The following is an 18,105-nucleotide window of genomic DNA, read 5'->3' as shown; positions in this document are numbered from 1 at the left end:
TTCAAATATCGGCATCAATTTAGCACAAATACCATTTTGTAAATTGGACACCCTTAGTGCCCTCACTAAAACTTTATCCCCTTTCTGGAATGTAACCGGCCTTCTTCTTCGGGTCCTCTCTTGCCTTTGGAGATATTTCTCTCCACTTCGTCTCAATCTTCGTTGAACCACCTCGATCACTTCTTCGTATTGTCTGGGGGCGGTGTCTTCCCACGGTCTCGTAGGCATTGTTCCTTTCATTACATATAAAGGCGTCTCCTTGGTAACCGTATTTGGTGCACAGTTCAAATACGTCTCTATTTCAAACACTTTTCTGTCCCAATGTCGATGATGTTCTTCCGCAGCAATTCTTAGAAATTTTGTGACTTCTTGTATAAAACGCTCTGATGGGTTGCTCTGTGGATGTCGGATGCTTACAAATTTTGTATTTATGCCTCTCTCTCTTAATTCCCCTTTAAAACGGTCGTTCCTAAAGTATGTTGCATTGTCCAACAAAATATTGTCTGGTCTTCCCACTGTTTCGATAAAATCGTCTATCTTCCGAAGTATTTCAGCTCCTTTCGTGGTTCTACATGGGTACAGTTTTAAATACTTTGAAAAAACATCCACCATAACTAATATGTGTTTATTCCTCTGTGTTGTTGTTATTAAATCGCTCAACATATCAATGGCGACAATATCCAGTTTCTTCCGAGCTATGACGTTTTTTGTGATGTTTTCGTTTTTGAAATTCTTACTTTTACACTTTTGGCATGTCTCGCAATTTCGAGTCATCTCTTTGGCTATTGTATAGTCCTTTCGACAAATGTAGTTCTCCCTGAACATAAGCCACACCTTCCTGCTTCCAATGTGTCCGTTGTCACAGTGTAATTTTGCTAAAACTTCTTTTGCCATCTGTTCCTTGATTACATATAGTTCTCTACCATCGACCCTCTTAAAATATAAGTTATCCTCTTGTTCGACCCTTTGCTTTTCTCTTTCATCCAGTTGTTCCTGATTTTCCCTGATCTGAGCCAAAGAAAATAAGCCTGCTTTCATTTCTCTTATGAGAACTTCCTTTTCTTCCTGCTTCCTTTCTGTTTTATCGTCGATTGCCGACAATTCTTCCGTACCTTCGATTTCCTGTCTTTCTCTTGTATCCACCTTGTTTTCCTTCTTTCTTTTTGAACTCTTCTTCTTTTTCTTCCTTCTTTTTTTTCTGGTTGATTTTTTTCTTGTACTTTCTGTTTTTCCTCTACAGTCATATTGATTTCTTTATGTTTTTCCTGTTCATTTATCTTTTCAACAATTATTTTCCTATCTATTTCCATTTCTTCTTCTATGTTGTCTGGTTCTGCTCTGATTTCCAGTTTATTCTCCGAAAAATTTATGGTGATATGTTTTTCACTCAATTCATCAATTCCCGCTATCATATCATGGTTTAAATCTTCGATCACCACACATTGCTTAATATAGTATTTGTCTCCCACTCTGATCCGCACTCCCAAACCTTCATTTACTGTCGTCAATTTTTTGTTGTTTGCACCCACTAAAGCAACCCTAGGAATTTTATACACAAATCTGTCCAAATTTAATTCTTTTACTAGTTTCTTATTGATTAACGATATCTCCGATCCAGAATCAATCAAAATTTTAATCGCTTTATGTTTTATAAATGCATCTAAGAATATTAAATTTGAATTAGAACTTTGTCTTTCATTTCCCGCCAACTGTATAAACTCTCTCGGATGACAAAATATACCGGAGAGTTGTTTATGTTTGTTCAGTGGATGCTTTATTGAAAATCCTGTCTGGATTCATTGCATACATCTTCTTCCTCGTTTTCTATTGTTACATGATTCATCTCCCTTCTATTTTATCGTTGGAAATTCTGATTGTTTCTACCGTCCCTTTGTTCGTTCGTATTCCTAGTCGGAGGATTTTGTGCATCTCTGTTTCTGTTGTGATTTTCATATGTTCTATTTTTTGCGTGATTCCTGTTATCATAATTTTGTTGTCTATTGTAATTTTGGTATTCTCTCGGCCTATCTTCGTTTGTTGATTGGGCATGTCGGTTTCTCTGGTCATAATTTGATTGATACCTTCTTGCCGGTCCATTATATTGTTCATGTTGTCTTCTGTTTCGCATTTCTCTTCTTTTTGCTTCCCTTACTTGAAGGAATTGGCACAAACTATCAATATCTTGATAGTTTCTCAAAATCACGTGGTCCTCCAGCGTTTCTTCGAAATGTCTGCTTATCATTTCTACCAGTTGTTCGGTAGAGTATTTGTAGTCTAGATATTTGGAATTGTTATATATCTGCAACGCATATCTTTCTTCCGATATTCCCATTTTCTCGTGATATCTTCCATTCTGTAGCTCTTGGTTGATTTCCCTCTGTTTAACTTTCCCCCAGAAATAGTTGAGAAATTTATTTTCGAAATCTGTCCAATTTTCAAACTCATCTTCTTTACTTTCATACCATAACGCTGCTCCTTCTTTCAGATGGTTTCTAACTGTTTCTTTGCAGTCGTCAAAATATCTAATATTTTGCAATTTGGTTTTCAAATTTTTAACAAATGGTACTGGGTGTGTTTTTCTAATATCCCCTCCAAATTTTATTTTCGCGTCGCTTGTACCAAGGATAATCATTTCCCTTCTTTCTCCACAATTCTGTTGATTCTTGAGTTCCGCAATTTGTTTTTCGTTTTGCTTAAATTTTTCTTCTATTTCTCGCCTGTCTTCTTGTATTGCATTTTCAAATTTGCTTTCTAACTGTTCTAATTCCATCTTCTGCACAGTCTTAATATCCTTCATTTTAGTTTCTATTTCTTCTCGTTGCATCTTCAGTTTCCTTTCTGTTTCTTCTCTAACTTTTTCTAAACAGGCTTTCACTTCATTTTCCTATTTTTCCAAACGCTTTTCCAATTTGCCATCATTCTCTTCCAATTTCTGTTCTATTCTCTGTGATATTTCTCTTTGTGTTTCTTCCATTTTTTGTTGTGTTATTTCCATGGCTCGTTTTGCTTCCTGTTGATTTTTCTCTATTTTTTGTTGTGTTTCTTCCATGGCTCGTTTTGATTCCTGTTGATTTTCTTGCATTGTCCTTTTTGTTTCCTGTTGATTTCTATCCATTTGTTGTGATTGGAGTTGCATCAGTTGCAATAGTTTCTCTATTCCTGTTAATTCCTGTTCTTTTCTCTCCATAATCGTTGTATCTCCTTCATTACCCAATCCTTCTTCAACAATTTTTTCCTCTTCTCTGTTATTCTCTCTGCTTTCTTGCATTTTGCTTTGCCTCCTTGTGGTCGACATGTTGTTTCTTTTTGTTACTGTTTTCTTTGTCCCCGCCAAATGTGAAATTTTACAACACTCTATAAGTTGCAGAACACGACAAATATTTCTCCCCAAATTTAATAAATTTTCGCCACAAATATCAAATATGCAATCAGTAAATTTCAAAATAAATATCAAATGTACGATTGGTAAAAATATTAAATAATTCAATAGCAGTAAATATCAACTACCTACGATCAATCCATAAATCAAAAATATTTTTACACCTGGAAAAATTGTCAAATTATCTCTGGATCACCTGTAGTTATTCCTTATCTCTTTCCCTACCATCAAATGCAAAGCTGCGATATTTTTTAAGCCACCACGTTCTGGGCTCCAGTTAATGTGATATTCAAAGATCGGTGTGCTCAAAGCAATTGATTAGATAATTAATTAATTAATTAAATTTAATTTTAATGATGCACTTATGATTTAATCACACTATTTAATGCTCTAATCTCAGGGTTTTATATTCTCGTGCTTCAATATCTCCTTTGCTTTACATATGATAAATAAGGTCAAAGACTAACGGAATAAAACACATATATGGTACAAAAACATCTATTGAAATAAATTCACCCTCAAAATATCCTCTAAAAATAATATCTCCTATTCTGATTATTGAAATACTCCTACCACTATCTAAAGTACTTATTGAAATTTGCGTTATGAATAATTCTACAAAAAAAAAATAAAACTGTCTCTCGGATGATGAGTTGTCCAAATTCTTGTCTCTGGTCGCCTACAATTTACTCTTAGCAGCCCCCTATGTAGTCAGCAATCTCGCAACAAACTATTGCAAGCCTATTGTCATCAATGACCCCCTACAGATGCACGTATCTTTCAAAAAACAATGCTAGCCTTTTCTCCTCTCAATAAACTGAATCTATTTCTCGTTCCGGCATGCAACGGTGACTCTTGGAATATAAGTAGAACAATATAACTTACAATGCTTTACGTGATGAGCCTCCGTCAGGAAACTTATTTCAACAAACTCACAGCTATTCATTTATCTGCCTTACTACTTCAGGAGACTCTCAGAGATCACCACTATTCGACTTGACGATCATTTAACAACTATCGTCTAGAATCACATTCGTTTAAAGGCCAGCACTAAACAGTAACGTTGAAAAAATTATTCTACCGTAAAATTAAATTATGTAAAAAATTATGAAAGTCCACTGACAACGATTCCAAAGAATTAAATTCCAAATTGTCAATGTCAGATTCAACACCAACTTTTCCTACCATTAGAAATTTCCTAAAACTAATTACATGCCAATCGGTTTTTAAGGAGATTACATTCATTTAAATTTCTAAATACAATTGTTCCCTAACCCGGTCTCATTGTCCAAACACATAACCACTTCCTTATCATACTAACTGTACAAAGAAAATACTTAATCCCTATTTAAATTTTGTTTACCTACGGCCATCCAAAGATAATTGACTTTCATTTCTTCGAAATTAATTTTGGTATATTTTTATTATATGTTTTAACTTTTCTAAAATATTAAGATCGAAACCATATTAATTCAAATTTTACATATCTTAACAATACATATGTAATTAACGATATCACTCACAAGACAAATTTTGAAACTTGTATGACCTCTAATCTAAAAATGGTATCATCCAAAAAGGAGTAGGGTCGGTCGGTTAAGCCGACGGTCGGTTAAAGGGAGGACGGTTAAGAGGGCGTCTACTGTATTTTTAAAATTATTAATACAAAACAATTGTTATTGTTTAAACAATTAATAAACAATTAGCGGCCAAATCCGCGAGTAGAAATTTTTACTATAACATGTATATAAACTAACAAAAAAAGTTTTAGAAAAATATAAGCTTGTTTGAATTTTTCCGAAACAATGCATATTTTCGTTCTAATTGCACTCCCCTATGGTAGAATCGATAAAGTTGTCATGTTATATTACAATATTTATAAAAATTTACTTCGTTTTCTTGTTTTTCTCGAAGTATATAACCAGAAGTTTTTTGGCATTTGGGAGTCGGTCTAATCGATTTGTCACCAGTTGTTACTTGTACCAATATATTTCTACGTTTCTTTTGATATAGCCATACCAGACATGATAATTTCACCTAAGGATCCTACCCTCTTTAAATGCTTCTGGTTCGGTTTTAAGGGCTTCTCTTCTTCTTCTTCAGCTTTTTGCCATTATGAGTTCGCCATCATATTTTCGTCCTCTACTGCCCTCTATTCTCCCAGTCGCTATCTCTGAGGTCTCTATCTATCATAGTATTTCCTGTGTACGTTTTTCATCTTGTAGCAGCTCTTCCTCTCCGTCTTTTTCCCAAAGGATCTAAGTCCAATATTCTTTTCGGTCAGCTGTGCTTTGGTATTCTTTGTACATTTTCGTACCCCTGAAAGGTAGTAAAAGAGCTATAACAGTTCTAGCTATTTTCCCATGTAAAATCCCATAAGAAATCGTTAAGGTCCATTCTGTTCATTTTTGACGCTTTTTGTGGTGGAGGCGCGACGGCTCGTCAGGTATTGAGCAGGTCTTGAACAGACCTGTTCAAGACCTGATTCAAAGCTGTTTAAGACCTGTTTAGACCTGTTCAGACCTGTTCAAGACCTGTTCAATACCTGACGAGCCGTCGCGCCTCCACCACAAAAAGCGTCAAAAATGAACAGAATGGACCTTAGCGATTTCTTATGGGATTTTACATGGGAAAATAGCTAGAACTGTTATAGCTTTCTATTTTCCGGTTCTATTTTCCGGTTTTATAATTGAGCATTCTCAATTCCATATTGCAAATGAAGAAATTTAAAGAATGGCCGTAAAAGTTAGCAAAAATCGTGAAAAGTAGAAAACTTTGAAGACCATATCTTACTTAAAATTAGTCCTAGACCATTTTAAGGTAATTGATTTTTTCTCTTAAATATACCATTGCCTGTATGCGTAGAAATTTATGCATTAAAACTGCGTAGAAAAAATATATAGAACAATGTTGGCGAAAAAATAGGGAAAATGGCCCAAAAAAGGTTTGAGTGGCGAACTTTGAAAAATTCGTATTCCGGATACTATAAATCCTAAAGACTTCTTCCATACGTCATTTTGAAAAGGAAGGACAGAAGATTTTTTTCTATGAAGCAATGCCTACATAGCACCGTGGAAAAAGTTATGGAGCAAAAAAGAAAATCGCGTTCTTTCGTATTTCATTTTGCTTAGTTTTTTAATTAGTCCTGTCGCCAGGGTGGATACAACGGCCTCCTTTATTCAGATGGACTTACCCAAGTTTTTTTATGTATTTTGACCCGTAGAACATGAATTTTTGGGTAATAGTTGATCCGGATGTCGATTAGACTGTTATAAACAAAGAACTTGAGGAATTACATAACAGCGATTTCTCGCAAATCAAAACTTTTTTTGTATTTTTTGGATCATTGTAAGCAAAAAATGTTCTTACAAGTTTTTTCGTAGGATGCATAGTTTTCGAAATAAATGCGGTTGAACTTTCAAAAAATCGAAAAATTGCAATATTTGAACCAGAATAACTTTTAATTAAAAAACAAAATAGCAATTCTGTTTACCGCATTTGAAAGTTCAAGTCAAATTTTATCGGTTTTGATTATTTGCATTGCTAAAAAATTATTTTTTTATTGTTAAACAAAACTATAAACACATAGTGTTTCCCGTGCCCAATACATGCGTTTTAAGACATTCTACGTAGAAATAGCTTCGCTTACACGTGTACCTACTTTACATACCTACTCGTTCGATTTTAAATGGGAGATCATTGAAAACATCACTCAAGCACTATGTGTTTATAGGTTTGTTTAACAATAAAAAAATAATTCTTTATGAATGCAAATAATCAAAACCGATATAATTTGACTAGAACTTTCAAATGCGGTAAGCAGAATTGCTATTTTATTTTTTAATCAAAAGTTATTTGGGTTCAAAAATTGCAATTTTTCGATTATTTGAAAGTTCCACCGCGTTTATCTCGAAAACTATGCATCCTACGAAAAAACTTGTAAAAACATTTTATGCCTATAATGACCCAAAAAATACAAAAAAATGTTTTGTTTTGCGAGAAATCGCTCTTATGTAATTCCTCAAGTTCTTTGTTTATAACAATCTTATCGACATCCGGATCAACTGTTACCCAAATAATTCGTGTTCTACGGGTCAAAATCATCAAAATACATCGAATACAAAAAAACTTGGGTAACTCCAGAGGCCGCTGTAACCCCCCCCCCCCCCCCCCCGGCGATATAGGACTAAATATATTTTTGTCAAAAGCAATATTTTTGAAGTGGCATTTCCATAGAAAATTTAATTCTCAACAACTTTCCTGAAGACATATATGTGCGAAAAGTACATAGAAGTCATCCTAATGCACTCTAGAGCATAGGGACTAACTCACCCCTTTCTCAAAAACGTACCCCTTTGAATGGTAGCATTCAACGGTTTTCTCATATTTGGGGGTTCATTGAACATATATGCAACAATGAACATATGCAACCTATTTAACGTTGTAGTTCTTTTAACCCTCTTTTTTGGACATTATCAAAGTCTACAGTTTGTTTGATATTAAGAGAGAACGCTTTACATTCTATAAGTTTGGTTACCTATTGCGTACATGAGCTTATAATCATTAGCAAGAAAACGATAACAGAAGGTCAACTCCACATCAACCAAACCCCTTTAGAAAGAGTGAGGCACTACAACTACCTCGGCACCATAATAAATAAAGAATGGTGACTGGACCAACAACCAAGAGATAAGAGCACACATCGGACAAGCTAGATCAACTTTCAACCGTATGGGGGCCTTTTTCAAGAGCTGCAACCTTTCTCTTGGTATAAAAGTAAGAATGCTAAGATGCTACGTCTTCTCTGTCCTTTTTTATGGTGTTGAATCATGAACCTTGAACGAAGATATGTGCCGAAAATTGGAAGCATTTAAGATGTGACTGAACGGATCACAAATGAGGAGGTCCTTAGAAGAATGAAGAAGAACCGAGAAGTGCTAACCACGATCAAATCTCGAAAGTTGGAACACTTTGGACACATTATGCGAAATGAATCGAGATATGCCCTCCTACAAGCCATCCTGCAAGGAAAAATATTTGGAAAGCGAGGTCCAGGAAGAAGAACATCCTGGTTAAATAACCTCAGAACCTGGTTCAACACAACATCTGTGCAGCTTTCCGCGTTGCTGCAGATAAAGTGAAGATTGCCATGATGATCGCCAACATTCGTCACGGATAGGCAAATCAAGAAGAAGACATGAGCTTCGCAAGTTTTTTTACTTTGCTGATTAATGGAACTTACGAATTAATTAGCAGAATTGATTTATTTGATGATGATCCTTTAATCATTATTGTTCCGTAAAATTTTAATTACGTATTTTTTATGGGAAATAAGCCACAATTTTACTAAAAAATGAATTTATTTTGAATTTTGACAACGAAACCCGATTTGGGCTTCGAAACGTTAATAAATTCATTTTTTAGTAAAATTGTGGCTTATTTCCCATAAAAAATACGTAATTATAAAAATGCCACAAGGAAATAGCTTCAGAACAAAATTTTAATGGTCTACAAAACGGCAAAAAATTGAATATTCAGACTTTAATAGAAACGATGACACACTAACATCCTGAATACTAGGTTCATATTTTATACCCTAAACTAGGGCCTATTTTACCACTAGGCCAGTGAGGCACCTACCTCGGGTCCCGTATTTTAATGGGCCAGGAGAGATCACCAAAAAAAATATTATTACAATAACAAAATAAATTTTCAAAAATTTTTCATTTTACGAACAGGAAATGTTAAATGACTACAATAAGAGTTATTAAATAATGTTGAATTGTTTAAATATAAATTTTATTTATTGTTTATAAAAATTTAAATTTCTGGTGCAAGTATATTTCTATTAAATAATTATTAATACATTTAAAAAAGTTATTATTATTATTATTAAATTATATTTAGGAGCCCGCAAATTGTGTAGTGCCTCGGGCCTGATTTGAAGTAAAATGGGCTCTGTCCTAAACCTGTACTTTACACCCTTTTTACAAACTTTAAATTTTTACAGATATTTTTCGCCGTATTGTCAGCTTCCCTAAACTTTGGTGCAGCTTCCACATATTTAGAAATGTTTGCCATATCAAAAGCAGCTGCTGCGAAGATTTTTAATGTGATTGAAAGCAAACCTGCTATAAATTTATCAAAATCAAATGGGGCAAAATTGGATCAATTTAAAGGGAATATTCAATTTAAAAATGTCAAATTTCACTATCCATCTAGACCAGATATACCGGTGAGTATATAAGACTATTTTATTTTTATTGTTTTATTTTATTTTGTAAATGTTCCTTTGATTAGGATATGTCTTTTTAACCTATCCAATTGATCGTAAAAAATAAATCAGCAAAGTTATTAGAAATAAAATTAGAGAATAAAATGTCTCAAACATTAAGTGAAATCTGCTAGGCCGATGCCGCACTGCAGGAAGTTTGGTAGGATGGTTGATGGTAGATACCTGCCTGGCGACCATCCAGCTACTTATACCACCGAACAACCCGAAGGTGCACTTCAATAAATTTCATTTTTTAGCTGTCAGACAGATTCTGTGACCTTGCGCCATTTTATCGGTCCAAGTGGTCAGATCCGGCTTTGCTTAAATAGATGTTGCAGCACCGGTGTTGATTTTTCAAATAAGTGTATCAAATAAAATTTATTTATTTTAAACTTATTTAACGTATAATTTTAATTAAAAAATATATCGAGACCTAATAGCGATCTAATAAGAGCTTCTCTGTATTCTATGTATTTTATCTCTATTTCTGTAATTTTCTTGTACAAAAAATAGGAGTTCCAAGCTCTACAATAACAAAGTATCTACAAGTACGTTTTCAACAATATTTTATATACAGGGTGTCCAGAAACTCTACAAACAACCGAAGACAGGAGATTCCTCAGATAAATTTAAGACATTTTAACCTAATTCTTCTAGTCCGAAAATGCTTCCTAAGGGAGCTAGAGCTCTTTAAATATGGCGTCTTGTAATTAGCTTTTCTTAAATAACTCCAGAACGCTCTCATTTAGAAACATGAGAATTGGTACGCATATTTATCTTTCAGAGATAAATCGATTACATTTATTGTGAACTTTTAGTACCGGTCATAGGCGTCCGTTTTGGGTAGGGCAACGGTTATTTTATCGGATAACTTTTATGTCTTTAACTTTTAAGCATTTTTGACACTGGATTATTAAATTATGAGGTATCCTAGTACTAAAAGGTACTCTTCCTTTAAGTCGGTAGAACACACGGTTTTCTAAAAAAATCGATTTCAAAATTTTTTGTTTCTTGAATTTCCAAAAAAATTAAAAAAAAAAACAGTTAGAAAAACGAAAATTGGTACGTTTATTTATATTCCAGAGATGAATCGATTTCATTAATGGCGAATTTGTAGTACCGGTCATATGCGTCCGTTTTGGGTAGGTCAAGAGTTATTTTATCGCATAACTTTTTTGCCTTTAATTTTTAAGAATTTGTGACTTTAGATTATTAAATTATGAGCTATTCTAGTACTAAAAGTTACTCTTGGTATAAGTTAGTAAAATACACTGTTTCTTTTTGAAAACTTTTTTGCAGTTTTTTTTTTCAAATTTAAAAGACGAAAAATTTTCAAATCGATTTTTCTAGAAAACGGCGTGTCCTACGGACTTAAATCAAGAGCACCTTTTAGTGCTAGAATATCTCACAGTATAATAATCCAATATCAAAAATGCTTAAAGTTAAAGATCAAAAGGTTATGCGATAAAATAACCGTTGCCCTACCCATAACCGACGCCTATGACCGGTACTAGAAATCCACGATGAATGAAATCGATGCATCTTTGGAAGATAAATGTGTGTACCAATTGTTGTTTTTTTAAATACAAGTGTTCTGGAGGTATCTAAGAAAAACTAATTACAAGACGCTATCTTCACTAGCTCCCTTAGGAAGCATTTTCGGACTAGATGATTTGGGTTTAAATGTCTTAAAATTATATGAGGAGTCTCCTGTCTTCTTTTGTCGGTAGAGTTTCTGGACACCGTATATACATAATATAGGTAAAGTTTTGTTCTGAAGCTATTTCCTTGTGGCATTTTTATAATAAACTATTTTCAATGATTGAATACAAGAATTATTTTGTATTTTGACAACACCTGACTTGGGCGTCGAAACGTTAATAAAATCATTTTTTTGGTAAAATTGTGGCTTATTTCCCATTGAAAATAGTTGATTAGGTAAAGTTTCATAGTACCTACCCATTTAAGTACATACACATTTATAAAAACATTGTGAATTTAAAAATGCTTACCTTGATTCGTTTTTTGGAAAACGGAAAAAACTATAGCTGAAATTTGATACCGTGTTTTTACAGTTGATCGCTGCACAGATTGAATTCGAACTGCCTTTCTTTTTGTCCATATCCATAATTATTATTGCACAATGCACAAAAACAAAATCACCGAACAGAACAACACAAAATCAAAGTAACCCCGAAACAATCGTGATCTGACAACAACAATCACAAATTGATCGTGTCAGCAGCGGACCTGTGGACCGAAAAAATGGCCGCCAGCCGTGCGCAAACCAGATGCGCGAACTCTTCCCGCCGAGTCGACTGTGCCTTCGGTTTGTTCGGTGCTTATACCACGAATAATACAACGACGGTAGCCGCAGTGGCCTCCCACTACTATATAACCATACGGTGGTCCGCCAGGCGTCTATCCACCCATATCAGTTTATCAGTCGTGTTTGATAATCCATCCGGGTAGCCTCGCTATGGAGGAAAGCGTAATAAGTGATGTGCATAAAAGAAGGGCAATTTGGGACCCAGCAGACCCACTATGTAACGAGACATGGCTTAAAATATCTGATTTATTTATTCTTTTCAGTTGCATTAAAAAAAATCCAATATTCAAGTCAGGTGAATTTAAAAAACCTTTTTTTGCCTTTAAGTCGATTTTTCTCCACTTTCTGAAAAGCTTAGTGAGTGAGTCTTACCTCTAATATGACTATATGCTAAAAAACAATCCAAATGTAACGTAACAAATGAAACAAACGATTCCTCAGCAGTCAGTTGGATACTGACTTCTGACTTCATTTCACTCTTTCACTGCGTCCAGGATGCAGCGACCCTCCACCATTTACCTTTAAAATGCACCCTCCAAGCCACCATCTAGCATCCTGCAGTGCGGCATCGGCTTAAGAGCATACAGTAGCGCGTCATCAATATAACTTCGGGAGATAGCATCATACCTTTTTTCGTAAGGTCTGCTAAACTTTGGCAACAGCGGTAATCTTTGACATTATCTAAAATCAATATTTGACAATTTTACTCATAGGCGCGCAAAATGGAAGTAATAGAAAACAATTTTATTATTAGTAAATAAATATTTACAAAAATAAACCAAAATGGTTAAAAATTTTAAGTTAACATAGGTATTTGCACGAAATAATAATAAAACAATAATAAATAGTCATTTCGTTGTGAAGCGAAACAAGAGCCGTCTTATTTTATTTAGTTCATAGAGCGCCAAATGCCAGGCGCGGATCCAAGGGGGGTCAATGGGGTCAATTGCCCCCTCCTTGAGACTTCGCCTGGTGTCGCCTTTAAAAAAAAAGAGATAATTACGATTGAAAATAAATAGTGAGTTTTGTGTCCTGTTGACAACTGAACACCGGAATGAAACATAAAACAGAATTCCTTCTCCAAAGTACGTGTTCTTTGTCTTACTGTATGGTGTCGAGTCTTGGACTGTGAATAAAATCGATCTACTTACCTAAATCGCCTTGAGGCTTTCGAAATGTGGTTCTATAGAAGAATTTTAAAAGTATCTTGGGTGAAGAAGATTCGAAACTCCACAATACTAGAACGTCTCAGCAAGACTACTGAGATTATAGAAGGCATCAAGAAGAGAAAAGTGGAGTATTTTGGACATGTAATGAGAAGTTTCAAATATAGGTTGCTACAAAATATTATGCAAGTGAAAATAAAAGGCAAACGAAGTCCAGGACGAAAAAGCACTTCGTGGTTGATTTAGGGTAGCAGTAAATAAAATTAAGGTAGCTATGATAGTAACCAACGTTCTGAAAGGACATGGTACATGAAGAAAAATAAAGTAACAGCCCATACCGAAAAAGAATCCTGCGTACGCGAGTGACGAGAAAATTTTTATTGCATTGCCCCCTCCTTGCAAGGTTGCTGGATCCGCCGTTGCCAAATGCACGCTAACTAGTTTCAACTCCTTTTTTTAAATATAACTTTAAATGAACTTTTCCCATTTTTTAAACTACTGATAATATTTTTAGAATAAAAAATCCTCCTAAAACTTTATATACTCGCATTAGAATTCGAAATATTTTTACGTAAAATATACTTACCTACATATAACTAAAACTCACAATTAACAATAATCTATTTTTAAAAATAGGCCAACAACTTAGTTCTATTACACAAAAATATAATAAATTAACTATAAATAAACACTACTTTCCTACGAAACAACAATAACGAATTCTTAAAATAATACGCTACTGCTCTGAACAGATATCGATAACGATAACAGAACAGATAACAGAAAATCTGACGCAGGATTGTCAAAATGACAGTGACAATTTCTCTATGTTGCCTAATTAGTTATTAGTTACAATATGTTCGATTTCTTGTAAGAAATAAAAAATTTTAGTAGGTCCAAAATGACACAAAATCTAGGAATGGGATAAAAAAGTTTATTTGAAGAAAGTGTATTTTATTGTTCTTCTTAATGGCGGTACAGGCTTGTTTTTTCAATATTTTATTTAGTTATAAAGTAATTTCCACATTCTAACATATTTCTCAAATTGGGCTGTGTACCGCCATTCTTTATTATATTACGAATATGTGTGCCAAATATCTCGACAAAATATTCAAAATTACAGCTGCAATCTTGGACCGCGTTTGTTGCTACCTGTTGATCGCTACTGTTTCCTCTTAAATATAGAAATCAGTCCCAATATCAGTCTGACAAAAAGTGCGAATTGCATATTCTGTCAGGTTTGTGACACATCTTAAGGTCCAATCAATTATTAAAAAAAATTGAAGAGGCCCAACTGAGATGATTTGGACACATGGTTAGAATGAATCAAGAAAACCAGTTTAAAAAATATGGGAAGGCATGGGTTGATAATGTAACCTCAATCCTAGAGACATAGAGACAAGAGGAACCAGCAAAGAATAAGCAAAAAACCATGCAAAGAATAAGAAACAATGGAGAAAAATTGTGCATGCAACTAACTATTGGGTACAGGTAGACATTACACCCGACACCTTAGGGTAAATGGGTTTAGAATTATAATTTATAAAAAAAATGTATTCCCTAATAATGTTTAACCTATGTTATAGATATTACAAGGGGTGGATATTGAAATTCATCCTGGGGAGACCATTGCTCTTGTTGGAAGTTCGGGTTGTGGCAAATCTACAGTTGTTCAACTTATACAAAGATTTTACAATGCCGTATCTGGTGAGGTAAGTAAACTATAATTTAATAGAATCCAAGTCAAGTACAACCTTTTTTAAAAGTGTGAGAACCTGTATAAAAAGTTAACAAAACATCCTAACATACAGTTCTGTCGAAAGGAGAACCAAAGCACAGAAAAACTAACCACACAGAAACGAATCTGCCTGTCGTTTCCATTGATTTTGTTGAGACCGAAATATTTGACCTTGTGCACCACTTACAGAATAGAACTTGATGTTCTAAGGAATAGGCCATTCCAAATGATGTAATATTTTTGACAAGTAGTTATTAATTAAATATGAAATATAAAATTTAACTATAAAATATAAATAAAATATAAAATAAAACATTATATAAATATAAAATTTAACTATAAACAACTGTCACTGTCAATCGCAAAAGTTAGGTTGCACCACTTACGTGACGCATGAGCATGAAAATTATGTTACCGTTTTCGGCCTGAGTTTGGCTTCTGTGTGGTTAGTTATTCTGTGACCAAAGTTATCTTCTCCTTGATGTGCCTATCCGTGATGAATGTTGGCGATCATGATGGCAATATTTATCCTATCTGCAGAAGCGCGGAAAAGCTGCACAGATGTTGTGTTGAACCAGGTTCTGAGGTTCTTTAACTAGGATGTTCTTCTTCTTCGTTGATCTCGCTTTTCAAATATTTTTCCTTGGCTTGTAGGAGAACATATCTAGATTAATTTCGCATATTGTGTCCGAAGTATTCCCACTTTCAAGATTTGATGGTGGTCAGTACCTCCCGGTGCTTCTTAAGTCTTCTGGGGACCTCCTTATTTGTGACTCGGTCAGTCCCGGAGTTTTGCAAATTTTCTGCACATACATTTGTTCTTAAGGTCCACGATTCAACACCCTAAAAAAGGACAGAGAAGACTTAATATCGCAGCATTCTTACTTTCATGTCAAGAGAGAGGTTGTGGCTCTTGAAGAAGGCACCCATCCGGTTGAAGATGGATCTAGCTTTTCAGATGAGCGCTCTTATCTCTTGGTTATATGTCCATTCTTCATTTATTATGGTGCCGAGATAGTTGTAGGGTTGGGTTGACGTAGAGTTAACTTTCTGTTATCTTTTTCTTGCTAATGATCGTCTTGATTTGATCTTGCTTTGTCTTCTTTACGTTTATACAGTGATGAGCGCGCTAATAACCGGCAAAATAGCTCAAAAGATGAAAACATAATATATTGCGAAACAAAAAGAGATGAAACTGGTGGAGGTAGAAACTATCGTTATAAACGTCTAAAATAACATTAAATGACATAGTTTCCCACCTTTAGACGTATCAGAGGAGTATGACAACTGTCACTGTGACACTAGAATTTTATAAAATACTCCTGTCACAGGCGTCTAAAGGTGGGAAACTATGGAATGTAATGTTAATTAATACGTTTATAACGATAATTTCCATCTCCACTAGTTTCATCTCTTTTTGTTTCGCAATGTATTACGTTTTCCATCTTTTGAGCTATTTTGCCGGTTATTAGCGTGCTCATCACTGTATAAGTATAGTTTGTATAAGTCCGTATTGTTGACTGTAATACGTGACTTTGTCATAAGGACTTGTAGGTCTTCTAGGTTATCAGCAAATACTATGGTGTCATCTGCATATCTCATCATTCTCTTTGCCTTATCCCTATGCGGGGTCGGCTTCCCTAATTTCATTTCTTCACACAATTCTATCTTAGGTCATATCAATGTCAATCCCCTTTACTAACATGCCCTGCCTTATCGTCTCCCCCTACGTCTTCTTTGGTCTTCCTCTCCTACTCCTTCCAGGAATCTGCGCTTCAGCTATTCTTCGTATTGGGTGATTAACGTCTCGACTTTTCCATTTTGGCATCAATTGGTGCTACACCTAGACTTCCCCTAATATACTCATTTCTAATTTTATCCTTCTTTGTCACTCCACTCATCCATCTAAGCATTCTTATTTCCGCCACATGCGTTCGTTGTTCCTCTTTCTTCTTTACTGCCCAACATTCAGTTCCGTACATTACAGCCGGTCTTATGACTAATTTATAGAATTTTCACTTTAGCTTCATTGCAATTTTTCTGTCACACAACACACCACTCGCTTCTTTCCACTTCATCCATCCAGCCCTAATTCTACTGCATGCATCTCCATCTATTTCTCCATTACTCTGTAATACCGATCCCAGGTACTTAAAACTATTGCTTTTTACAATCAGTTCACCATCCAAAGTTACCATTTTATTTGTAGTAATTCCATCTTTAAATGAACATTCCAAATACTCTGTTTTTGTCCTTCTAAGTTTTAAACCTTTTTCCTCCAGAGCTTGCCTCCACTGTTCCAGTTTTTGTTCTAAGTCTCTTTCACTATTTTCTACTAACACGACATCATCAGCATACATTAAGCCCCATGGAATGTTACCCTGTAGTTTCGCTGTGATCTGGTCCAAAATTAATGAGAATAAATACGGACTAAGCACAGAGCATTGGTGCAATCCTACTTTCACATGAAATTTATCAGTCTCTCCCACACCTGTCCTAACACTAGTCGTTACTCCCTCATACATATCCCTCACAATATTTACATATTCACCAGGGACTCCTTTCTTATTGAGTGCCCACCACAGAATCTCTCGAGGAACTCTATCATATGCTTTCTCGAAATCAACGAATACCAGATGAGCGTTTGTTTCTTTACTCTTGTATTTTTCCATCAACTGCCTTATAATGAAAATTGCATCTGTTGTTGATCTGCCCTGCATAAATCCAAATTGAGTCTCGGATATTTCGATCTCTTCACGTATCCGTCTATCAATTACTCTTTCCCATATTCTTTACTGCCCAACATTCAGTTCCGTACATCACAGCCGGTCTTATGGCTGATGTATAGAATTTTCCCTTCAGCTTCATTGCAATTTTTCTGTCACACAACACACCACTGGCTTCTTTCCACTTCATCCATCCAGCCCTAATTCTACTGCATGCATCTCCATCTATTTCTCCATTACTCTGTAATACCGATCCCAGGTACTTAAAACTATTGCTTTTTACAATCAGTTCACCATCCAAAGTTACCATTTTATTTGTAGTAACTCCATCTTTAAATGAACGTTCCAAATACACTGTTTTTGTCCTTCTAAGTTTTAAACCTTTTTCCTCCAGAGCTTGTCTCCACTGTTCCAGTTTTTGTTCTAAGTCTCTTTACTAACACGACATCATCAGCATACATTAAGCACCATGGAATGTTACACTGTAGTTTCG

General features: G+C 34.8%; 1 protein-coding gene across 4 annotated transcripts in view; it reads left to right on the top strand.

Moving 5' to 3' along the window:
- The window catches only part of LOC126889940 (ATP-dependent translocase ABCB1-like), a 111,384-nt gene that overhangs the window by 23,631 nt on the left and 69,648 nt on the right, over window positions 1-18,105 (top strand). For all 4 annotated transcript variants that reach the window (XM_050658688.1, XM_050658690.1, XM_050658687.1 and 1 more), the window contains 2 exons: window positions 9,390-9,614; window positions 14,735-14,860. In XM_050658688.1, the coding sequence (XP_050514645.1) occupies window positions 9,390-9,614; window positions 14,735-14,860 (351 nt within the window). The remainder of the gene's footprint in view (window positions 1-9,389; window positions 9,615-14,734; window positions 14,861-18,105) is intronic.

Source organism: Diabrotica virgifera, chromosome 8 (assembly GCF_917563875.1).
Source record: "Diabrotica virgifera virgifera chromosome 8, PGI_DIABVI_V3a".
Taxonomy (NCBI): Eukaryota; Metazoa; Arthropoda; class Insecta; order Coleoptera; family Chrysomelidae; genus Diabrotica; species Diabrotica virgifera.
Note: the sequence above shows the minus strand (reverse complement) of the source record. Positions and strands in the feature narration are given on the sequence as shown.